Source organism: Sapajus apella, unplaced genomic scaffold (assembly GCF_009761245.1).
Source record: "Sapajus apella isolate SASKATOON/1434 unplaced genomic scaffold, GSC_monkey_1.0 scaffold74, whole genome shotgun sequence".
In the NCBI taxonomy this organism is placed as follows: domain Eukaryota; kingdom Metazoa; phylum Chordata; class Mammalia; order Primates; family Cebidae; genus Sapajus; species Sapajus apella.
In genome coordinates, this window is record NW_022437014.1 from 9,665,362 (window position 1) to 9,691,366 (window position 26,005).

Consider the following 26,005-nt stretch of genomic DNA (forward strand, 5'->3'; position numbering starts at 1 on the left):
AGCTCTGTGAGATAGGAGCAATTATCCCATTTTATAGAAGAGAAGTCTGAGGCACAGAGAGCTTAAGTACTTCCTACAATCATGGAGCACGTACAGTAGCTCATCTTAAAAGATGCTGCCTCCTCCCACCACCACGCCATGACCTGTGTTTCCCAGCATTCGTGCCCTTGGGCAGTCTCTCCATGAATCTAGATTCACCCTTTAACTCACTTTTGATCAGTAGAATTCTGTGGAAGTGATACTTCCTGATTTCCTAAATCTAGGTCATAAGAAGCCCTGCAGGTTCCACCTGAATCTCTTCAAATGTTCGTTCTGTGGGAAGCCAACTGCCATCTAAAAGTCCAACTACTCTTAGTAGTTATACTGTGACTGAGACTGCCATACTGTGAAGGAAGCCCAAGCTAGTAACAGGGAGATGTCAAGAGGCCCAGGTGGCCTCCTAGGCTGGTCCAGCTGAGATGTGAGTGGCATCACAGAACCAGCTCATTTGAGCTGTCAGGTGACTCCAGCCCCAACTGCCATCTGACTGTCACCTATGACAGACCCCAAATGAGAACCCAGCTGAGTCCAGTCAACCCACAGAACCACCAGAGAAAATAGAAGGTATTGTTTAAGCCACTACATTTTAAGGTGGCTGATGACCAAAACAGCCAGTAAGTGGCTGAGTGGGATTCTAACCAGATAGTCTGGTTCCAGAGTGCATGCTGTTAACCACAAGAGATGTGGACACAAACCAGGGCAAAATACAGCTGCCAGTCACACACAAGGAGAAGGCAGCAGACCCCATGAGAAAGTGTAATTAATGCTTTCCCCCAACACCACCAAATCTCCTAGTTTTTTGTTGTTGTTGTTTGTTTTTTGTTTAGCCATTTTTGAGGACAATCTTCACTTGGAAAACAGTACACACTACCTTGCATTCTCACCATAGGACAGTGGAAAGGGGAAAGAGGCTTTCTTATGTTGAGTGTCTGCTGTGTTCCCCACTCTGCCAGGTGCCCCCTGGTCAATTTCTTAAGCACCTGCTCTGTGTCAGGTCTCAGGTGCCTTAGGTTTCACAGCAACAGTGAGACCCCGTGGCTGCATTCACGAAGCATACACTGGGGGAGGTGGAGGAGCCACAATACAAAACAAATGCAATTGAAACAAAGACGTGTCCCACAGCAAGGGGTGGGCAGTCAGGGAGGGCTCTCTGAGGAGGTGGCACTGAGGCTGGACATAAAGTGGAGGATTTGCCTGGCAGAGATTTGGAGGAAGAGCTCTGCAAGGGGAGGAGCTGCATTGGCAAAGGCAGAGGGTAGGTGAGACCTGGCAGTTTCCAGGAAGGCGGAGGCTAGGGAGTGGCCAGGAAGTGGTGGGGTGATGAGGTCAGAAGGGCCACCCCCACCACCTGCTGTGACCTGTAGGCCTGGGGAAGCACATCGATTTTTCTCTGAGAGTAACAGGAAGCCATTAAAGGATTGTCGTTTGCAACCTTCTCTTGATTACCTAGAATTATTAGGAATGTCTGGGTGGCAGGCACAGCCTTGCTGGTTCTCTCATCCCTTGGACCATGCTATCGCTGTCATTTCCTCCTTGTTGTACATGTTGCATACGTGCCCTAGGCCAGCCTCTCCTTGCTGCTCCCTCCTGTTCTGGAGTCCACATGGCTGCAAATGACGCTGGGAAAACTAGCGCAGTGAGCCCCAGGGTCTACACACAGTTATCACCAGGGGAGCTGGGATTCCAGAACTTGAGGCCGAGGTGAGAGGATCACTTGAGAGCATGAGTTGCAGACCAGCCTGGGCAACACAGACCTGGTCTCTACAAAAAATAAAATAAATTAGTTGGGTGTGGTGGTGTGTTCTTGTTGTAGTCCTATCTTTTTGGGAGGCTGAGGCAAGAGGATTCCTTGAGCCCAGTAGTCTGAGGTTTCAGTGGGCTATAATTGTGCCACTGTACTCCAGCCTGGGTAATACTGAGACCCCATTTATTTAAAAAAAAAAAAAAAAAAAAGTTCCTGGCACACAGTTCAGGGTCATCTGGGCAGGTCCATAGGGTTGTGATACAGGGAGGCCCCAGCCTGAGGAATCTGGGGTAGGGCTGAGCCACCACTCCTGAGTCTGTCCCTCCTGCACACCCTGCCATCCCCAAAGCAAGTGAAAGAAGGGACTGGCAACCTTGGAGAACGAACCAAAAGAAACCGACCTAGCCTTTGTCCTGCATCTCCGTGTGCCCCAGTGTGAAGGTTGCCCTCTCAAAGAGCGATGGCGAGAACTTGAGTGAGAGAGACAATGGGGTGGGCAGGCTCTGTGACTAACCAGCCTCCTCCCAGGGCAGGGCTTCAAAAGGAAGCAGAGGTGACAGCCGCGCAGGAGTCACCAGGTGACCCACTATTGCGCGGCCTGGTGGGTGTCTGATGGGGAGGTCGTGAGGCCTGGTGCTGGATCCCTGCCTGTGCCTCACTCCTTGCAGCAGCACCCCCACCTAGCCCTCTTCGGAAGCTAGGATTTATAGGAACCCCTAATGAAAATAAAGAAGGACTTTTTAAGTGTTCGGGTCCATTTTGAAATGTTTAATAACCTTCCCTGGTATTGTGGGGACTTCCTGTTATGCAGCCTCAATCCCTGTGGCTCGAGGTGATAAAGCCCCTCTCTTCCTCATCAGTGTGTGCCAGTGAGAACCCCGAGACTAGAAGGTGGGAGGAAAAGATGATAAATGCAGGATTCTAGGTGGAAGAGATGCAGGGTGCAATCCATGCTGAGAAACTGGCTGGGCTCGTTTCTCCCTGTTCCCCGTTCTTCTTACCAGCGGGGCGAGTAACTTCACCTATTTGAGCTGCGTGAGCTTCGTTTCCCCCTGCTCTAAAACAGGAGAAAGTACTTTCGTACACTGGGATCTTACCAGAATCTGAATGACCTCTGTTATCACCTAAGCACTCCATAGGTATCAGCTGTTCCCATTTGCTATGAAGCACAGAGTGAAAGGGAAACTGCAAAAGGCCCTCCCCAGGTGCATGCATGGCTTGAATTCAGGTTTCATGTACCTGTGCTCGGCAGGCAGGCATCTCGACCGTCCACACAAGCTGGTGGATGTGGAAACACTGATAATAAGGCTTTCGGGAGTGTCTGTGTTTTCCTTGGAAAGAGAGAGGGAGGTGGGGAGATGCAGGCACACTCCTGTGGGCCCTGGAGGAGGCTGACCAGAGCTCGAATCCCAGCGTGAGCCTCTTCCCACTTTTATACAGTGAGGGCATTTTCCCTCCCAGGGTTGTTTTGAAGCTGAAGCGCGATAACGTGTGTAAACCATTTAAGGTGGATCATCATTACTATCTGGTGATGGGGGCGGTCATGACTCATACCATGGAACTGGGTGGTCCCAGAATAGACTGACCCAGCACGGAGGGCCCGCTTGGCCAAGCGCTTGGCATTTTCCCTGGGAGGGCAGATGATGGCCAAGTCTGGGACTCAGGCAAGGGCCTTGCTCTTCCAGAGACCAACAGCAAGTGCAGTGAGGGCACGTGAAATCTTTGGACCTGACTGTAGAGCTGTGGAAAGCCACGAGAACGCGGGCAAGGGGTGGAGCTGGGAACCCTGCTGAAGAGAATGACCGCGGAGAGGTGTTTTGTGACTGAGGGGCTCAGTTTTTGTCACTCCTCTAATTCTTTTGCCATAATCCGCTTTCTCAAATCTAGGGATCTTCCTCACAGGAAGATTGGTGTTTTGTGCCCTGATGCAGTTTCCTCAAGAAACCTCCATTCGCCTGTGATCTTAGTCTCTTTCTCAAAATCACCTCCAGTTGGAATCCAAATCAAGACACAAAACACAAATCAGACCGTTTATCCAGTGTTTGGCCTTTCTGAAGCACCCTGCGGTGTGTAGGTGTGTATGTGCTTGGGACAAAAGGTCACAAAAAGACCCTGAAGAACGTCTGTCCCACCCATCTTCCCCAGTTCCTCTCCCAGAGCAGGCCCTGTCTGCCGTGTCTGGGGCTCCTCCCAGCTCACCCAGCCACTCACGTGGCGCCCTGGGAGGATTCGCTCCACTGCCCTGTGGTATGATTTTCTCAGCTGCAGTAAATCTTGGAGCTTGTCCCTGTCTGTACTTTGGAGCTGCTTCCTGTAGTCCATCATATGGACCAGAGTTAATAGGTGGTGTCTTTTTGGTAGGTGACGTTCAGGCTGTTTCTAATCTTTTGCTGTTACAAACAGTGCCGCAGTGGATATAGACAGTTTAGCATGTATGGTGCAGATGTATACAGTTGGCACAATAATGGGCAAGTGTATCTTGAAAATTGCCGCCAGGCGTGGTGGCTCATGCGTGTAATCCTAGCACTTTGGAGGCTGAAGCGGGTGGATGGCCTGAGCACAGGAGTTCTAGACCAGCCTGGGCAACACGGCAAAACCCTGTCTCTACTAAAATACAAAAAATTAGTCGAGTGTAGCGGCGTGTGCCTGTAATCCCAGCTAGTCAAGAGGCCGAGGCAGGAGAATTGCTAGAACCCAGGAGACGGAGATGGCAGTGAGCCGAGATTGCGCCACTGCACTCCAGCTTGGATGACAGAGCAAGACTCTGTCTCTAAAAAAAAAAAAGAAAATTGCTGAGTAAGGAGGAGCTTAAAAAAAAAAAAGAATTGCTGAGTAGATGTTAACTGTTCTTACCACAAGTGTGTGAAGTAATGCATATGTTAATTTGCTCAATTTAGTCATTTCACAATGAATACATATTTTGTTTTATTTTAATTTAATAATGCTTTGTTTTATATTTTATTTTATTTATTTTGAGACAGGATCTCGAGGCTCTGTCACCCAGGCCGAAGTGCAATGGCACGATCACAGCTCACTGCAATCTTGACCACCTGGGCTCAAGTGATCCTCCCACCTCAGCCTCCTGAGTAGCTGGGACTACAGGTGCGCACCACCATGCTCAGCTAATGTCTTGTATTTTTTGTAGAGAAGGGATTTCATCTTGTTGCCCAGGCTGATCTCAAACTCCTAGGCTCAAGTGATCCACCTACCTCAGCCTCCCAAAGTGCTGGGATTGCAGGCATGAGCCACTACACCCACCTTCAATGTATACATATTTCAAAACAACATGTTGGATATGATAAATATATACAATTTTTATTTATCAATGTAAAAAAATAAATGAAATAGAGACTAATCCAAAAAACGTGCAGATGTAACTCTAAGATACATTCCTAGAAGTGGAATTTTGGAATCAAAAGGAACTGCGATCTTTTTATTGTGTTAGCTGGTGCCAAAATGCCACTGTGGAAGGCACGCCCATTTACATGCTCACCGTCTCATTCTAATTCTCATTTTCATTCCTCATGGTTAGTGTGGTTGAGCATCTTTTCATGTATACCTTTTTAAAGTATTTCCTTTTCTGGAGGTATTTGACTGTTTTTGAAAAACTGTTAGTAACAGCATGAACTTCTTTTAGCAAAATAAGTGAGTCATTTTTTTATTAGGAGCCCCGTGTGGATTCTCATGGTTCCCACTGACTGGGTCTTTTTTTCCGTCCGTGACGTACACCCAGAAAGGACTGTCTCTGAGTAATAGTTTAGCTTGAGGAGCTGGTTAGCTGATAACTTAATTGCTGGAGCTGGTCTGCAGGGCTGGCTGTTGTCCACAGGCTTGCAGACATTTGTGCAATGCCAACATGTTGGAAAAGAGGAACAGGGCAGAGCGAGGGGCGGGGTCTTCAGGCCTGAAGCTGCTTTCCAGCCCTTTGTCGATCCCAGCTGTCATCCCCTTGGTTTATTGAACATTTCTCTTTAGAAAACTGTAACCTGAAGAAACATTGTCTTTGCCCTTCTCAACCACAGAATGACAAGATGCATTGTCAAGGTCAAAGTCTTGTTTATAAATGTTTGGCTTCATCACATTTGGGTGGAGTCTGTTGGCATTTTGCCTCAAGAAAATTCAGTGCAAGTATTATGTTTCCCTAGCTGACTCCATCTGATTTATAGACACATTGTATGAGACTTTCTTGCCTGACTTATACACAAAGCCCACTTGGAAAATGAGGAATGGGCAATTTCCATGTGCGTGACATGGGATTCCTGGATCTGTTAATCCTAATATATAATAATATAAGAAGGTTAGATTGGGTGACTTTTTTTTTTTTTTTTGAGACGGGAGTCTCGGCCTGTCTCCCAGGTTGGAGTGCAGTGGCGTGATCTCAGCTCACTGCAACCTCCGCCTTCCGGGTTCTAGCAATTCTCCCACCTCAGCCTCCCAAGTAGCTGGGATTACAGATGCCCACCATCACGCCTAGCTAATTTTTGTATTTTTAGTAGAGATGGGGTTTCACCATGTTAGCCAGGCTGGTCTTGAACTTCTGACCTCATGATCTGCCCTCCTCGGCCTCCCAGAGTACTGGGATTAGAGGCGTGAGCCACTGCATCCGGCTGATTGGGTGACTTCTTAAGTATCCTTGGAAGTCACACATTCCACAACCCTTCCTCGAATAGATTCTTTCAATATAGAGTTGTTTGGAATTGGATGACAAGTAAATTAAACTTTATCGCAACTAATTATACCTATAGAAACATTCAAGGACCTTCAAATCGGCCCAGATGCTATAACACATGGATGTAATAAAATGAAATTTACTGTTTGATAATTGTGTCATATAGAGTTGGTCATTCAGTATTCCTGTAGCCATCTGAAGGGTCATCTTAGGCAGGCACTGTAACTAGTTAATGTTTGTGCTATACAGACGCTGAGCTGAATGGATTTTCCTTGGAATTTGATTTTTTATTTCAAAGCAGCTTACTATTCGGAACCACCCTAAATAGCTAAAATTTAAGATCTAGAAAGAATCCTTATTGATCACCTGACTCACAGGTATAGAAACTGAGGCCCAGCAGAATGAAATTATTAAGCCAGGCTCCAGGACTTGCAGTTTTTCTTGGTTAAGTTTTTTTTACCAACTTCCCTCTCCAGCAGAGAGCCTAAAATGACAGATAATACCATGTTGCTGTGTTTTACCAAGGGCCAGGCTTCTTTAAATGGACCTGGTTCTTCATCTGATATTTACTCTGAGATGGAAAGTGAGATGAAACCCAATTTCCCCTTTCCCTGGGTCATGTGCCCAGCAGCAGCAGCATTCAGTGGACTGAGCACTGACGTGGAACCTTCCTCAGTCCCCACGTCTGTGGCATGATATGAACCTGTGACGTGGGGCTCTCCTGCTGGTGCCCTGGAGGAGCCTTCAGGGACATGTGACTCACCCGTCTGTTATTGTCATAGCATTCCCCAGAGGAAGGAGGGACAGGGTGTGAGGTTAGCTTGTTCATTTTATGAAGAAACAAGCACAGAAAAATTAATTTACAGAGTCTTGGGCAAAATCCCAAAGGAAGAAGGCGTGAGAAAAGCAGAGAGTGGATAAACAGCACAACGCCCTCCCTGGGCACATCTGGGTCTTGATTTTAGTTAAATTTTGGTAGGTTCAGTGGCCACACCTACTACAGGCCGGGTACAGGGAGATAATCTCTGTGGTTTTCTCATGGCCACTTACATTCTCCAAGAGGTGGCCATTACCCACTGAAAGCTTGGAGGTGAACTCACTTCCAGCCTCTCCAAAAGGAGCTGGGGAACCTGCATTCTCTGTGGGCAGTCTCAGACAGAGTTTGGTATCAACCGCTCCCTGCCACTGCCCTGCAACTGGTCAGCTGGGGAGAAGGGGTCAGGGAGGAGAGAAGGCTGGTGGAGCAGGCCCATTCCTTCTGTGGCTTATTTTGTCATCAGCAGTTCCCATTGCTCCCACTGATTGGGGGCCACCTCTTCCGTGGGGGTGTAGTTGCCAAGATACTGCTTCCCCCTCAGGGCGGTGCTCGGCACACCCAGCATAGCCTCTGGCTAGAAAGTGCTAGAAATCCACATCTTCACCAAAAGTGCTATTGTAGACAAAAAAGAACAACCTCCTCAACAATAATACGAGTGGGCCAATAATTTTTACAATATGCATATTTGTTTTCTTGATAAAAAATAATAAATATTCATTATAGAACACTTAGAAAACCACAAATCAAAAAGGAGAAAATGTAAATCATCTCTGATTCTACCATCCCGGTGCACATATGGTACAAGCCCAGGCTCTAGGATCCGGTCCCTGGTTTGAATCCAGACTCCCCTGAGAAACAGCTGTGTGCCTTGGGTCAGTTGTTTAACTCTCTTGAGTTTTTTTCCTCCCCTGTAAAATTGGGGGTAATAAAAATACCTCCTTTATGAGATTGTTGCAAGGATTACGAGATTGTACTAATATGGAGCTCACAGGCAGTGCAGGAATGTAGTAAGAGCTAAGTAAATATTTGCTGCAGTTATTGATCTATAGCTATCATTTTGCTGTCAACCACAACAACATTTTCAGAAGCAGCCTTTTCTAGTTGCAAAGTCAACTCAGCCTGGAAACAATGCAGAGACTCCCTGCCCTGAAGTGGCTGTTATTATTAACGCAAGAGACTCTTTTCGAAAGTGTATTTATAATAACCTGAGCAACCCCAGATAGTCGATGTTTACTTTGGGATGATTTACACTTACCCGCATGAATAACAACCCTGTTTGAAAACTCATACCTCTGTTTAAGCATCTAAAACTGCCAAATTGCTAAAAATCAGTTCATTTCTTGTTCAAGTGAATTCACTTGATTAAACCAATTTTACTTTATTTTCTGATGATAAGAACACTTGTGAAATCTACCCTCTTTACACATTTTTAAGTATTCACTATGAGCACACTGTGGCTATAGGCCGCATTCTGTAGATCTCTAGAACTTTTTATCTTGCCTAACTGAAATTTTATGCTGGCTGATTAGCAACGCCCCATTTCCTTCTCCCCGTAGCCTCTAGCAGTCACGGTCCCCCTTTCTGATTTTGTGTGCTTGACTATTCTACATGTCTTATACAAGTGGAATTATGTATCATTGTCCTTCTGTGATGGGCTTATTTCACTTAGCATATATTTTTCCTCAAAGGCCATCCATGTTGTTGCGTATTGCAAAAATTCTTTTTTAAGACTGTGTATACCACATTTTTTTTTTTTTTTTTTTTTTTTTTTTTTGTAGAGACGGGGTTTCACCAGCATCTTGGTAAGGCTGGTCTTGAACTCCTGACCTTGGCAGGGCATGGAGACAGGGAAGTACTATGCTACTGGGGAACAGCTAAGAGCCCAGGGTGGTTTGTACAGCAGACAGGGTGGGGCTTAGTAAGAGACTATGAGCAAAGGTTGAGTCGAGGCAGAGGCTAGTCATGGAGAATTTGTTCTGTAAACATTGATTCTAGAAGTAACCAGGGGCACTCACAGTTTTGGAGATTATGTCTGAGATCTAAGAAGGGGTGGGGATCGTTAGAGGGCTGCATTGGTGAGGATGGAGCCTGGGGACAAGAAGGCACTCTTGGTGTTTGCCTCATGCTGGACGCTCCCTGCACTGGTGTGGGAGGGATGCAGAGGGGAACGTGAAGCCAGGAGAGCCTGGGATTACACAGACAGAGCCACACAGAAAGTGCTGGGGCCAGGGATGGGAATGTACACGTGGAACTGGAGCTGTGAACTCTGGCGGGGCGGGCAGGGCAGGGCCTTGGAAAGACAAGAGGTTTGAGCAGAGTCTTAGGCAGTGTCCCATCACCACCACAGGCAAGGGGGCCTTGCCCACCCCAGGAGTGGGAGGAAGGACACGGCAGCGGGAGCCCGGCTGCGTTTCTGCCTGTCCTCCATTGCCTTGCATTCTTTCATTAACACACATCCTTTTTTTATATAGAAACGGTCTCACTCGCCCAGGCTGGTCTCAAACTCCTGGACTCAAGTGATCCTCTTGCCTTGGCCTCCCAAAGTACTGGGATTACAGGTCTGAACTGCCACGCCTGGCCATAGACACATATCTTGTTTAAAACTCATAATTAGAAACTTGACTCTGAAAATAAATGTAAGCATTATTTTTCTCTTGTTCTATTAAAAATAGATCGCCAAATTTGCCTCCTCAGGGACCCCCGCACTATATTTACCTGAGCCAGTGAGCAACTGTTCTAACCCCTTGTACCATTTCCTAGTGGCTTTTCTCTGGCCAGGATAGAGGACCACAGTTTTCCCCCGGGGCTGTGACGGGAAGCCCTTGATTGGGTAGAAGGGGCTCCTTCCTGCCTGCCCCTCCCTTTGTTTCCACAACATGGAGCCAGGAATGCCAAGCTGGGATCTTCCTCAGGACAAATTCTTTTTCCTAGTTCCCCAAGCTGTGTAGATTTTGGGTCCTTTGTCAAAGATAGAAACTGTATTTTTAAACTGGACTGATTACATCTCTTTTTTGTTCCGGACTAATACAAGTTTCACTGGAAGGTCTTAAAGAATTGAAATTCCTATTAAGTGCATGAATAGGTGTTAAAAATATACTAAGCACCATGGGACGGCTCTACAATTATGTTGAGTCCTTCCCCACAACACAACACACTTATGTGCAAACACACGTAGGTCCAGATTGGTTGCATTGTGCCTAAGTGAAACCAGTTCTCACAAACTCAGAGCATGCTCACTCCTGATCTGTCACCATGAGGGACTCTCATTCCCTTGGCCAGAAAGCAGGATGCAGATTAGCCTCTTCAAGTGGTTCTAAAGCCGATTTCCACTAAAGCTCCAGGCTCCTGCTTTAGCTACATTCCCCTCTGTACACAGCCAGCTTAGGTATGTAGTCCCCTTGATGGACAGATTTCAACTTCCTCATCCATTCAGCAGTTTGTGGAGATGTATATCTTTAAACAAGTTTAGCAGCCCTGGGTTTTTTCTTTCTTTTCTTCCTATTTGCTTTTGCCTTTTAAGTCAATTTTGTTGAAGTATAAGATATAAAATGTACTTTTTTTTTTTTTTTTTTTTTGAGACGGGGTCTCTCCCTGTCGCCCAGGCTGGAGTGCAGTGGCACGATCTCCACTCACTGCAACCTCTGCCTCCTGGGTTTAAGCGATTCTCCTGCCTCAGCCTCCCAAGTAGCTGGGATTACAGGCACCCACCATCATGCCCGGCTAATTTTTGTATTTTTAGTAGTGATGGAGTTTTGCCAACTTGGCCAGGCTGATCTCAAACTCCTGACCACAGGCGATCCACCTGCCTAGGCCTCCCAAAGTGCTAGGATTACAGGTGTGAAAAATGCACCTATTTTATATAATTGTACAGTTTGGTGAATTTGACACATTTGCATACTCGTGTGACCACAGCCATCATCAAGATGTAGAAGCTTTCTCTCACCCTGAGAAGCTCCCTGTTTGTCTGTGCCGCCCACCAGCTGGACCTCCCATCACAGGCAGCCACTGTCTGCTTCTGTCACTGTGGTTTAGCTTTCCTTTTCTAAAATCTCATAGGAATGGATCCCCCAGAAAGCACTCTCTGGTGTCTGGCTTCTTTCACTCAACGTAATGTGTCTGAGGTTCAGTCATGCTCAGGTCAGTAGTTCATTCCTCTTCACTGCTAAATGGTATTCCACTGACTAGATGTGCACAGCGTGTCCATCCCATCCCGTTGATGGACACTGGGATTGCTTCCAGTTTGGGGCTTATAGAAAGAAGTGTGTCCCTTTGTGACAGTTCTAAGCATGTCCTAGGCACTCCGTAATTACTAACCAATCCATTTTTTACTTTCGTCTTTGAAGTGTCTTGTAAAATTCCAAGATGTTCAGTGTACTCTCCATGTCCAGAAAGATGTGTTGCAAAAGATTGTTTAAAGCCAGTGTTGGGAATTTTGAAGAGATTTTTTCACAAAAAACATTCACTCGTCTGAGGCGCGTTGACTGAGACCTGCTCCCGGTCAGCACTGTTCTGGGCTGTGACCAGGAGGTAAGAAGGCCCACCCTCGCGGCTCACAGCCAGCAGCGTTGTAGGACTCCTGAAGGAGCCTGGGAGAGCAGGGGCGGCTTCTCAGAGGACACAGAGCTTGGTCTCAAAGGCTGAGTCCGAGCTGCTGTGTCTCTACCCAGCACTGGGCACCAGGTAGATGCATCTGTGAAAACTGAGCTGTCTGTAAGAATTGAATGATGCATGTCCAGACCAAAGACAGCTAACTCAGAACTTTAAAAACACTGTATAGGTCACGCCTATAATCCTAGCACCTTGGGAGGCCGAGGCAGATGGATCAGCTGAGGTCAGGAGTTTGAGACCATCCTGGCCAACATGGTGAAACTCCGTTTCTGCTAAAAATACAAAATTTAGCCAGGTGTGGTGGCAGGTGCCTGTAATCTATTCGGGAGGCTGAGGCAGGAGAATTGCTGGAGATCAGGAGGCAGAGGTTGTGGTGAGCAGAGATCATGCCATTGCACTCCAACCTGGGCAACAACAGTGAGACTCCATGTCAAAACAACAACAACAACAACAAAATAACACTATATAGGCCAGGCATGGTGGCTCACACCTGTAATCCCAGCCCTTTGGGAGACTGAGGCAAGAGGATCACCTGAGCCCAGGAGTTTGAGACCAGCCTGAGCAACATAGTGAGACCCATCTCTATAAAAAAAATTTTAAAAATTAGGCAGGCATGATGACTCACACCTGTGATCCCAGCTACTTGGGAGGCTGAGGTGGGAGAATTGCTTAAGCCAGGGAGGCCAAGGCTGCAATGAGCCATGATCACCCCACTACACTCCAGCCCGCATTGACAGAGTGAGACCCTGTCTTCAAAACAAAACAAAACTGCTATGCAGACCAAACAAAACAGAAGCTGAGCACCACTTTCCATCTGGGGCCCGCTGGTTTTCAACCTTGTTCTAAGTGATTGCTCTTTTCACAGGCCTACTTAGCTCAGTGTAGCTAACCGCCATTGTTCCTGGGAACCTCACCACCCTTCAACAGAACCTTTGGAAAAATTCATTATTCTCATCCTTCCAGGTACAAATGTGTGCCCTGCATTATTGCAGCCAGCATGGGTATGTGCAGGACTTTCCTGAGCTGAGGAGTGTCTGTGATTGAAATCGTAGATTCAATTCAGCAGCAAGCTGGGATCTGTAAGACCTGCTGGTAGAAAAGGCCACTGGGGCCGGGCGCGGTGGCTCAAGCCTGTAATCCCAGCACTTTGGGAGGCCGAGGCGGGTGGATCACGAGGTCAAGAGATCGAGACCATCCTGGTCAACATGGTGAAACCCCGTCTCTACTAAAAATACAAAAATTATCTGGGCATGGTGGCGCGTGCCTGTAATCCCAGCTACTTGGGAGGCTGAGGCAGGAGAATTGCCTGAACCCAGGAGGCGGAGGTTGCTGTGAGCCGAGATCGCGCCATTGCACTCCAGCCTGGGTAACAAGAGCGAAACTCCGTCTCAAAAAAAAAAAAAAAGAAAAGGCCACTGGGCTTCTGTGAGTCTGCCGCTCTATTGAGCGCATATGAGCGGTGTTCACGTCCCTTGGTATCTTCTGTTACCTACTTCTGAGCACTGATTCTCTCACTTGGCTCAAGCATCGGTGCACTGTCACCTTTACCCTAAATAATTTTATTTCTTTCTATAACTACAGACTATGCTTCTCCCACAAATATTCCTTGCATCCCCACTGTGTGCCAGGCACTGGATACAAAGATTTTTTAAATAACCAGTAGATAGCATTTTGGACAGCTTTCTAGGTGCCAAGGTGATTCTAAATGCTTCATATGTGTTAACTCTGCAGCTCCTAAGGCCGGTGGTTACTATTATCAGCCCTAGCATAGCCCTAAGATACTATTATTACAGATGAGGAAAGGAGGCACAGAGAGGTGAAGTAATTTGCCCAAGATCACAGAGCTGGTAAGTGGTGGAGCCGGGTAGGTCCCAGGCAGTCTGGGTCCAAGGCCCACACTGTCTACCACTACATTGTGTGAGCACGATGGAGACATGGTCCTTGTGGTTAGAGAATATATAATCTAATGAGAGAGCAGCCCATCCCTCTGATTTTAATACCCTGTGTGGAGTGGTGTCATAGGCAGCACAGGCAAGGGAACTTAAACAGGGGAGCAGCTAAGGAAATCATAATAACCACAGCTCATGTTTGCTGAAAGTTAACAAAGTCTCAACGTCATATAGATAAAAGCATTTTCTATGTAATCACTCAATAACCCAGTCTTACAGGTGAAAAAAACTGGGGCTTAAAGTTGAATAATGTCTGACTTAATCAGAGTTGGCCCAGATATTTTGAAGAAAGACATGGGTTTGGGCTGGATTTCTTTTCTTTTTTTTTTGAGACAGAGTCTCAATCTGTCACCCAGGCTGGAGCGCAATGGTGCGATCTCAGCTCACTGCAATCTCCGCCTCTGGGGTTCAAGCGATTCTCCTGCCTCAGCCTCCTGAGTAGCTGGGATTACAGGTGCCCACCACCACGCCCAGCTGATTTTTTGTATTTTTAGTAAAGACAGGGTTTCACCATGTTAGCCAGGATGGTCTCAATGTCCCGACCTCGTGATCCACCTGCCTCAGCCTCCCAAAGTGCTGGGATTACAGGCATGAGCCACCACGCCCGGCAAGGTTTAGGCTGGATTTCTAGACTCAGTCTAGACCATAGAGGAAAGGTTTGCCAGGGCCAAGGCCCAGCATGGGCTAAGGCAGAGAGCTCTGGTGGGTTTTAAAATCCATCTTCAAATAAGCATGTTTCAGTTCTGTGTTTCCTCCACCCTATGATGCACTGCCTAAACATCTATTTGTAACTTTTCGGAATGAAAGGAAATGATACTATAAATGTATTTGATTTGTTTTATTTTTTGCTAACCAGCAGGGGCACAAACCTATCTGTACAATCCCCAACCTTGGTATTCATTCTGGACAGTGATCCTCAAACTGTATTATGCGTTGCAATCATCTGGGGAGCTTCTAAGTGCAGATCGCCAGGCTCAGTCCCTGGGATTCTGATTCAGTGGTTCTGGGGAGGGTCCTAGGAGTCTAAATTTTAGCAAGCCCCTTATTTCATTCCAATACAGGAACAGGCTTTGGTCTCTGGGTCCTTCTGAATCATTGTTTTTCTTTAGCCGACAGACTAAATAACATGCTGGGAGGTAGATCTGCTGGGATTTTGGGGTAGCTAGGTGTGTGGTGTGTGAGTCCTTCACGATACAAGAAGCGAGCAGACCTGTTCAGCCTCAGGAGGTAGGAGGCTCTGACAGGTGCTGCAACACAGATGAACCTGGAGGACGCTGTGCTGAGTGAAAGAAGCCAGGCACAGTGGACACTCCTATGAAGTACCTAGGGTAGCCACATTCATAGAGACAAAAAGTAGAATGGCAGTTGTCAGGGGCTGGAGAGGGGACGGAGGATTAATGTTTAATGTGTTCAGAGTTTCCGCTGGGGAAGGTGAAATAGCTCTGGAGGTGGATGGTGGTGGTGGTTGTACAACAGTGTGACTTATTTATTGCCACTGTGTAGTACACTTAAAATGGTTAAAACGGCAAAATAATTATAGCTTTGTAGCGGGGGTTGGTAAGCAGACCGCCCTCTCCCAGCTTGTGTCATTCCCTGCTCTCTTTCGGACACAGTGATCTCTACTCCTTTGGTTGTGTTGCCTGATGTGTGACAGGCAGTCCTTTTACACCTGCTCAGGGACAGAACAAACACAGCTCTGCCTACCTTACTGCTCGAACTGTATTAAGCTCTCATTGTCGCTTTCACGCAAGAAAATATGGATATGTACCTGTTCCTCTAGAGATGGATATTGGCCTCACTTAGAGTAAACTTAAATCTGGCAGCTCTGTTCCGAATAACTTTTGATTTCACCATAGCATTGAAATGGAATCTTTTTTAAAGACAAAGTAACTGTTAGGAACTCAAATTTAAGTTAAAGTTTAGACACAAGTGTTGCAATCAAAGCTAACCATCCAACCCACACGGCCCTGGGAGGAAGAGATACTGCATCTACACGGCTGGGTTGGCACGAGCACCACTAGTGACAGCTGTGTCTCAGATGGATAGCGGGCTTCTTTTGGAACTGACAATAAGAGGTATTCCGAAATCTTAAATGGGGGTGAGGGGAGGATTGTTTACCAGTTGCGGTTCTTTTTTTTTCGGGGCGGTAGGGGGGACAGGATCTTACTCTGTTGCCAAGGCTAGAGTACAGTGGTGTGTCCATGGCTCACTGCAGCCTCAAACTCCTGGCCTCAAGTGATCTTCCTGCCTCAGCCTCCCAAGTAGCTGAACCCACATGCATACATCACCATGCCCAGTTAATTTGTTTTTATTTTTTGTAGAGACAAGGTCTCACCAGATTGCCAGGTGGTTTCAAACTCCTAGCCTCAAACAATCCTCCCACCTCTGCCTCCCAGATGCTGGGATTACAGCTGTGTTAGCCACAGCTCCCAGCCCAGTCATCGCTTTCAATAGCAAACCAAAGAAGCTGATTTTGACTAATTTAAGCAGAAAAGAAAGTTTCTGGGAAATTTTTCACAGGATTAATAGGAAAGTTGGAGAACTAGGCTTAGAAAAGAGTTAGTAAGCCGCCACCACCATGAATAAATTCTTATTTTCACTGTGTCTTTGCGTCCTTCCCCCAAGGTTCAGCACTCCTCTCTGGTGGAATCAGGTGAATGTCTGACTCTAGATCACATGCCTATGCCCCACCTTGCTAAGCAATGGGGCAAGGGATTCTGCCACACCTTCAGCCTCCACAGCCATAAAGGATACCTCCTGACCCAACAGGAAGGGTATCCAGCAAAAGCAACTAAGGTTCACTCCATGTGCACCCTGGACACTACATTTTCTTTGATCTGTTTCTGAACCTTCAGATACCCCATCTGGCCCCTAGGAAGACCACATGCGTGAGTGGTCAGGTCAGTGTGGTGAATCAGTCATTGGAAAAGCAAGTCTCCATGCAGATCCATCTATGGGTGGTTCCAAAGCCTCTTTCCAGCACCCAGCGAACAGCGAGTTCATTCATCTGCTGAGGATCTCCAATCCTGTGAGCTAGGGCTGTCTGCACAAGTCTGTCTCAAATGACAGTAGCACTTAGTGTTACCCTAGGGGGCAATTTGTTCTGGCCTTTCAGGGTCAGAGCTCAGTGAAATTCTTGACTCTAGATCTTTACCTACAATGTGTGACCCCATCAGTAGGTCTTTGATATTCCTCTGACCTAAACTGGCTGCTGACAGCAATGAAAATAAACTCTGGCCCACATTCCGAGAACTGCCTTTGCCTTCCTTATCCCCAGGGAGTCAGGGAGTGCCGCAGTGAGACAGAACAGAGAAATGAAAAGCATGAACTGGAAATATCCACACGTGTGGCAGTATAAACACCACACTCAGGACAGCGGCTTCCTCTGGGGAGGAGGCGGGGGAAGGGCTCAGGGAGGGGTGACGGGCTTCAGCATTACCAAGTGTTCTGTTTTCTTTATGAAAAATGGACTTGAACTCAGTTTGCTTGTTCAACTATTACTCCTCTAACACCTGTTCTTCAAATCCATGGAAACCTTCGTCCACAGACCCTCTTTACTTTCACCTAATAGATTATTCCCCCAGATACTGCCTCCTCTGCCTCAGATCCACACCTTCTCCACCCCCACAGCCAGCCAGGGTCTCACAATCAATGTTGACATTTTTGTATTTATGCTTTAGTCTGTATCCATAGATGGTTGAGTATTTTGTATTTCAACATTTTACGTGAATGTTATCATGCTGTACATACGTTTTCACTCTTGTTCTATTCTGGAGATTTACCTGTGTTGACAAGTGAAGATCTAGTTAGTTCTCACCTCTGTATGGTCTCTAAGTAAACTAGACTTGGTTTTTAAAAGTATTTGAAATAGCAAACAAAGCAAAGTGTCAACATTTGTTAAAATTATGTGGTAGCTACATCAGCATTCAGTATATGACTCTATGGATGTTTCTGTATGTTTGAAAGTTTTCAAAATCTGAAAGAAGAGGGGAGACCCCTAGCATGGGGGTACAGCAAGGTGACATCTCAGCACTAGCTGGGCCGGATTTAGACTCTGCTCCTGCAGCTAATCAGACTGAAATTCAAAGTCAGCTTTGTGGGATTGGCCTCCTCTTGTTTGCTTTTCATGGGCATCTGCCTCCCTGGGGAAAGGCCTGAGAGTCTTGACCTTGGGCTGAGGAGTGTTTATGCAGCTGCATGATTTGTGGAAGTGGCCAGGGTAGGCCGAACAAAATTTGCTGTGGGCTTGGCCATTTTAAAAAAGAAATTGGCAAGAGACCATTTCACACAATGGCTACGATATGTAATTTTTAAAAATATTTACAATATACTCAAGCTATAAATAGTCCAAAAATAAATATTGATCATAATGCTGGCTGGGCCAACCTTTGACCTCCTTAGCACTCTACAAACTTGGGTTAAGCAAAGGCAATGCCTCTTCTGCTACGCTTACTTGCTTACTGAACACCCCATGGGATGCCAGGTGGCCTCTGGTTGTCTTTTTTCTCTAACTGGGGCTTTCAGAAAAGTGAGACTTTTCGGAAGTAAGACCTTTTGATTCGTGGCCTGTGTTTTTACAGAACCGTTGGTCAATTTTTCCATCAAGCAAATGGTCTGTATTAGGTGAAACAAGACGCTCATGAAGACTAAATGAAATCACAGATATGGAAGTCTGCAATTCCCAAAGTGACCATGAGCCGCATTCTATTCCCTCCCTCCTCTATGGAAGGGCTCCCCAGATCTTTCCCGCCCAGATTCATCTCAGCCTGTGATTTTGAAGTTACCAGACCTCCACTGCCTCCAGGTTGACGACAGGGCTCTCTCCCTGGCAGCTGCTGGAGAGCGAAACTATTCCTGAGCCCTCCCAGTAAACGTGTCTCCTGCAGTAGTGGCCACACTGACGTGTCCTTCTCTCCATCCAGGCTATGACTTCTGCCAGGTCCTGCAGTGGTTTGCCGAGAGGGTGGACAGGATCATCCTTCTTTTCGACGCTCACAAGCTGGACATCTCAGACGAATTCTCAGAGGCCATCAAGGCCTTCCGGGGGCAGGACGACAAGATCCGTGTTGTGCTGAACAAGGCCGACCAAGTGGACACGCAGCAGCTGATGCGGGTCTACGGGGCCCTCATGTGGTCCCTGGGCAAGGTGATCAACACGCCCGAGGTGCTGCGCGTCTACATTGGCTCCTTCTGGGCGCAGCCCCTGCAGAACACGGACAACCGCCGGCTCTTCGAGGCTGAGGCCCAGGACCTCTTCAGAGACATCCAGAGCCTTCCCCAGAAGGCAGCGGTGCGCAAACTCAATGACCTCATCAAGAGAGCGAGGCTGGCCAAGGTAAGCCAGGACATGCCCTGCACAGAGGCCAAGGGCTGGGACTCTGCCCTCTCCTCTCCAGAGGCAAGATGTGTGGGAGGAGGCTTGTCCAGAAGCCTTACAGAATGAACACTCCCTAGGTTAGCAATACAGCCTCAGGGGCCGGGCGTGGTGAATCACACCTGTAATCCCAGCACTTTGGGAGTCCAAGGCAGGCGGATCACGAGGTCAGGACTTCGAGACTAGCCTGGTCAATATGGTGAAACCCCGTCTCTACTAAAAATAAAAAACTAGCTGGGAGTGGTGGCGGGCATGTGTAATCCAGCTACTTGGTAGGCGAAGGCAGGAGAATCACTTGAAACCAGAAGGCAGAGGTTGCGTTGAGCCAAGATCGCACCACTGCATTCCAGCCTGGGCAACAAAAGAAAAACTCTGTCCCAAAAAATTAAAAAAACAATACAGCCTCAAGGTCAGGTGTCCCTGCTGACACCCTAGCTCCTGGCTCTGCACTCCTGGGCAGATGACTAACCCTATTCTCCAATCTGTACCTTGGAGCTAATAAGAGCATTTCACAAGGTGCTTATGAGGACTTGGGGTGACAGTTTGTCAGTGTGACAGAGCACTTGGCATAGTGCCTGGTGCGCAGGGAGGGATCAGTCACTGTACCCGCTACATGGTAGCTGTTAGGATGTCAGGACGATAGGAATATAACCAGCCAAACCTGAGAGAGGTGGCATTGGCGAGACCACCTCTGTGGCCTCGGGATGCTGAGAGGCCACTGCTATTCCCCTTGCACCAAAGGCCAGTGTTACTACCTGGATCCAGGGGAGACTGGCTCAGCCTAACCCTTGGAGTGTGCTGGTGTGGAGTCACACCCCATCCTCATTCTGGGATGTAGGGTATAAGGCTGCATGCCTGGGCTCCAGGCTCCCTTGCCTCATAGCCGAGCCTTTCAGCAGCCCCAGCAGTGTATACCCAATGGGGCAATGACAGGTGACCTGCTGACATCCCTCAAGTGGCAGAGTCAATTCATGTCTCCAAAGAGAGAAAAGCATATCACTCCTCCAAGAGAAAATACAGTGAAAAAAAAAATGGCTCTCCAAAAAATACGTGCATGTTTCATAAAATCATTGTCCTCTAATGCTGGAAGTGCCTTTAGAGTTTTATCTAGTCCCGGTGAAGTTCAAACCTGGCTGATCAACAGAAGCAACATACATCCCAGGCCCTGCCCCAGAGCCTCGGCTATAGGGGTGCACATGTACACGTAGCCATGTGTGCATATACATGTGTGTAAGCACACGCGCGCATGTGTGTGTGTGTGTGGAGAGTTCTCTAGGTGATTCTGATGATCAGCCAAGATGGAATCTAAAGACCTGTGCTGGCTGCCTAATCTTACAAGGACAAGGCAAGTAAGTGACTTCTCCAGGGTCACCTAATCCAATAGTGACAAAGCTAGGACGAGAAATCAAGCCTCCTAGCCCTCAGGCCAGCCTTCCGCTTTGGACCCTATCACCTCAGCTGACACCGATCCGCAGGCCTGAATCTCCAGATCCACTAGTACTTGGTCAGGAAATGATGTCAGCTCACCTTCCCTTTGTCTTCCAGCAGCAAGGAACCCATGTCCCCTCCCACATTCCTCTTACTTCTCAGTGAGTGGTTGGGCCCTGGGGCCCAGCAGGTCAGCCTTCTGGTCACCACCACTTTGCCCCATTCAGTCACCAGGTGCTCAGCACCCCTGGGCCAAGGCCAGAAGTCTCACCTGGTAGAGGAGGGAGGCTCCAAACGCCCTGTTGCAGAATGGGGAGCTATGTACCAGTCATGGTGTGGACGCTGCCACGATTCCAGAGGCAGGGAGGCCTTCCCTGAGGGTGACAGCTGAGACGAGGCCAAGCCTTCCTCCTTCTTGCTGCTCATTAGCAGCCTGTCCTCATACCAGTATGCTCACAGGGCAGCCTCTCGCCTGGGTGAAAATAAACACCTCCCTCGCTGCTACCCCTCACACAGGACCTCGATGTCTTGTGTCCCTCTCTGTCACCTGTGTCCCAGTGCATGAACACGCATTCCTGTCTCTGGTTCAGCTACCGCTCAGTGGCGTGGTGCTTGTGTGAGTCACCCTTCTTTATCCATTCTTCCTGGTGCAGGTGGCTTCCTTTCCAGAACCACAAGCCAATTTTCTCCCAATTCTGCAAGGCAGTTGTGCAAACTAGTTTGTAAATCCACTGATGTGCAGCTCTCCTGAAATGACTTCTCCCTCGCCCTTGTCCTGGGCCTAATGCTTGGTAGCAGGAAGGATGGCGATCCCTTGTTTTATGGTATTCCCTTTCTCCGGCAGGTACAACTGAACTTCACCTTTAGGGTATGTGACACCTCACATTATTTTATAACCAAAGTTGGTAACTCTTATCATAGCCTTTGCAGATTTGAAGATTTTTTTTTTAACTATTTTTAAGTGCTCAGGACATTCTTCATTTACCAGTTATTGCTGAGGACCCACTGACTGGTCCATTTGATTTCCCCTGGACATCCCCATTAGATGCCTTGGGGCTTCTGCAACCTTAAACAAGGCAAAGGATGACTTAAACAAGATACAGATGTTCAGAAACCCCCAGGGGTCAGTGTCATTCACTTGTGAATTAAACTCTTGGAACCCAAATTCATATAAGCTGCTGTAAGTCATATAAATAAATAAGGAGCAGAAAGCTCCCTGGAAATGCCAAGCGCCTTAACCCATAGAGCTTCCCTGCCATCCCTGAGCGTTTCGCCCTCTGAACCGGCCAGCCTGGCCTGGGTGTGGAGAGGCAGAGAACACTGCTCTGTATTCTAACGCTGGGAATAATGCAAACCCTTGTGTGGATGCGGGGAGTGGGGGACAGTCAAACTTGCTGAGCTTACTTATAGGAAAAAGGCTTGTGGGTTTTTTTCTTCCTAAGAATAGTGTCTGGCTTGTTCCTTTTCACAAAGGAAAACGTTTGAAGTGCGGATATTTGCAGCCAGAGCTTCTTGGTGCCAGTTGCTCGTGGGCAGTGCTGTGCTGGGGGTGGGGATGGGAGTCGGGCTCCGCCGGAGGAGAAGCTGGACTCGGCCGCTCACTTGTGGCACTGACTTCACGCCACCTGCCGTATCATCTTCCGCCGCCGACTCGTTTGTGCTTAAACGGACAGAGCCTTACCTGAGTTTTTGTTTCTGGACTATTTCCCAAAAGTGCTTTTCTTTTGGTGTATTAACCTTTCTCTTGACCCAGTTTTCCTTTTCTCACCCCAGCAGTGTTCCAAAGCTCTGTAGTCTGCATTCCGTCTGCTATTCTGTCTGATCCTGTTGATAACTACACAGTTCGGCACTTTTGTCCTCATTTCCCACCTCAGGAAGCCGAAGCTCAGAACGGCGACGTTATGTCCCCAAGGCTTCACAGCCTGTAAGCCGCTAAGTATACGTTCAAACCTCGGTCGGTGTGACTCCTCGATCCAGAAAGCGGTCACCTGAAACCGGAAGTGAGCGGCAGCTGCAGCACCTCCTCATGTCCTTGTTTTCCGCACTGACCTGTTATTCTGTTAACTCTGTAAACGTCTCCATCCACAGAAGCCCTACAAAGTTTAGGTTTCTCAAGCTGACACTTTGAAAACATGCAAAGGGCAAGTTTTCAGATGTCAGCTAAGAGGTGTCAAGTCTGAGTTGGGTTGTGCCGTGTGTTTATTTATAGAACACCACAATTAAGCAGGACTCATGGCCCATCCGGATAAAGAAGTGCGTCATCATTTTAATCAAACTCAAGGTGTCATAATGATGGCATTTTAGTAATATGAAAAGTAGATCCTCTTCCCAATGAGCTCCTCAAGCTTCTTTCCCTGCATTTTCTGTTTACATCTTTTTTTCACAACTCGCTATTTAAGGAACAGGGAACCTTTAGAGTGGATTTTTGGTTATTATCAAACATCACTTCTGACCATCTCAGTAGATACCCTTCTTGGAAGACAGCTCACATGCTGAGATGCCAATCAGGGTTCATTTCAAGATTTTTAAAGGAAGCTATTTTGGGAAAGCCCAAAAAAGGATTTGGAAAATGTCATTTGCTTTTATTCAGCTATAACTAAAATAGCCAAATTAAAGAAATAAGACTCACAGAAATCCCAAACAATACTACTCCTGGGATAAATGAACAAAAGTAAGGCAAGTTCATTTCAGACCCCACCCTTTCTAAACATATTGCCCAAGAGTAGAAAAGGCCGTCACCCATTTGGAGGTCTTTGCTCAACAAAAAATGAGGCAACATTTGAGGAAGAAACAAGTAAAACTGAGAAGAGGAGAGGTCAGTGATTTTCGAGGTTCACTGTAGTTCTGTGGAATTTAGCTGATTCTTTTAAATGTATTCTCTTCTTAGTCACATGTGATGTGCAGAGCCTGGCTTTCCTGTCTGTTTGCACCATCAGATTCCTTCTCTAGGCCCCGCACAGTGGCTTATGCCTGTAATCTCAGCACTTTGGAAGGCCGAGGTGGGTGGATCACCTAAGGTCAGGAGTTTGAGACCAGCCTGGCTAACATGGTGAAACCCCATCTCTACTAAAAATACAAAAATTAGCTGGGTATGATGGCAGGTGCCTGTGATCCCAGCTACTAAGGAGGCTGAAGCAGGAGAATGGTTTGAACCTGGGAGGCAGAGGTTGCAGTGAGCTGCGGTTGCGCCACTGCACTCCAGCCGGGCGACAAAGCAAGTCTCAAAAAAAAAAAAAAATTCCTTCAATAGAGAAATGAGGTATTTTTTGTGCACCAAATGGATCTAGGCTAACGTGTGTGGGAATCATGATATAATGGATAATGAAGATCATGGTAGTGCCTAGTCCCCAGCGGGGCTCTAAAAATAACTCGGTCAGCAGCTCTGAGCTACTGTGCATGTGTGCGTGTCAGTGCTTGAGCCCATAAATGGAAGCCTGTCTCTTTGAAGGTTGACCTCAGATGGCTGTGCGGCCCCCTCCGGTCCCCTTTAAGGCTGCTCAGAATTACACCTGCCATTGGTGCCTGTTTTGATCTGAACAGAATAACAAACTGTCACTCAAGTGGGAATCCGCCAGCCGCCTTTCTCTGCCTCCCCTAGTCTCACTCTTGTTACCCCACAGGTTCATCTTTTGGGTCTAGGGATTAATAATAACTGAGTTTTTCACGAACCCACTTTATAAACGTGCTGATACCCTGGTTTTAAATACTCTATGCAGGTTTCCAGAGCTGGGCTTCCAAAGCCACAGGTCTCCAGCAGGTCATGTTCAGGTTGCAAAAGAGCATGGCACACAGAGTGTCACCATGCCTTCCCAGCCCGCCTGCCCCAAAATACTGCCTGATCCTTACATTCCATGAAGCTTTTCATTCCAGCACTGGTCACTTCTGGCATCCAGCACTCGCTGAAGTTACCCTCTGAGCGCAGAGTGGATGTGGCCCATATCTCTCCTGAGTACAGTGATATGGGCAACATCTTTAGTCTTGGAGACAGAGACAGAGACAGAGAGAGAGAGAGAGAGAGAGAGAGACTGACACTGGACACAGTTAATGAGATCTGTTTCAGGGTGTGTGAACTACATATACATTCATATACATATAAAGGGGAGGACATTCCTTTCTGCTCATTGAGTTATTAGCCTAGAGAAAAATTGTCATTTTGTCATTTTGATCCCTTTGATTTCCCCCGGTCATCCCCATTAGATGCCTTGGGGCTTCTGCAACCTTACACAAGGCAAAGGATGACTTGAACAAGATATGAATGTTCAAAAGCCCCCAGGGGTCAATGTCATTCACTTGTGAATTAAACACTTGGAACCCAAATTCATTATATTACTATTTAAATATACAGAGTCTATGAATTCTTTGGTAAGGACTAACCAGCCGGAAACCCTCCCTGTCATTACTGCACCTCCACGTGTAGGTCTTTGGCCATTAGTTGATAACAAGTAACATGTGCTCCTCTTTCTAGTGAGAGCAGGCATTCAAATCCATGATCTCTTTTATTCCATTAACTCTGTGAGATGAATGTTGTTGTCATTTCTGATTTGTGGATGAGCACGCTGAGGCGGAGATCCCACGCCTGGCCCCAAATTAATTGCTCAGTGGGTAGGCAGTGGTCAGGGGGCCTGAACCTCATCTTCCAGCACTAGGTCTCATCCCCCTCTTCTCTTTCCTACTCCTCCCCTTCCCAATTAGTTTTCTCTCCATATAAATGTTAAAAGACCTGAGTGTTTCCACCTCCTTCCCCAGGGACAACTGCCAGGTCTGGCCCTCGGTCTGGCATTTATTTGGAGACGCCTTTGACACATAAGTGCAGGAGTGAGCTTTGCAGGCTGTCTGTGGATTTTAGCCATTCAAGCTGTCCCATCTGTTTACCACACGACTTTGGAAAATGACAGGGTGCCATCCTACCAGCAGCTCTAAAGCTTCACCTGCATTCCCACGTGGTGTCCTGACTTTTGTGTGCCATCATTGTATCTGAGTTTGATGTGTGGGGAAAGGGAGAATAAAGGACCCTTCCAAAGCCTCTCATTGAATTAGGCACAGTCAGAAGTCAAACCTAAGATCAAAGTTTTCCAAACTCATTCTATGGGACACCGTTCATTTTGAATTCCAGATTTTGAACAACTTCAATAAAATGATTAATGCATACCCACAGGGAGTCATTAGTTCTGGAAAGACAGGAATGAGGCACTTGGTTGCTAGTGCCAGCTCTACAGCTGCCAGCTAGCCATGTGACCTTGAGTGAGTCACATGGACGTCCTGGAACCAGGAATTAAATTAAGCATCAGGGGTCACTTCCAGATTCAATACTCCATGATGCTAACAACTATAATTTACCTTGTGACTTGATGAACTTTTATATATATATATATATATA

At 47.2% G+C, this 26,005-nt stretch overlaps 1 protein-coding gene across 1 annotated transcript in view; it reads left to right on the plus strand.

Annotated features, from left to right (window-relative positions):
* Positions 1-26,005, plus strand: part of EHD4 (EH domain containing 4) — an 83,642-nt gene that overhangs the window by 42,549 nt on the left and 15,088 nt on the right. The window contains exon 4 of the mRNA XM_032251204.1: positions 18,749-19,161. Within this exon, the coding sequence (XP_032107095.1) occupies positions 18,749-19,161 (413 nt within the window). The remainder of the gene's footprint in view (positions 1-18,748; positions 19,162-26,005) is intronic.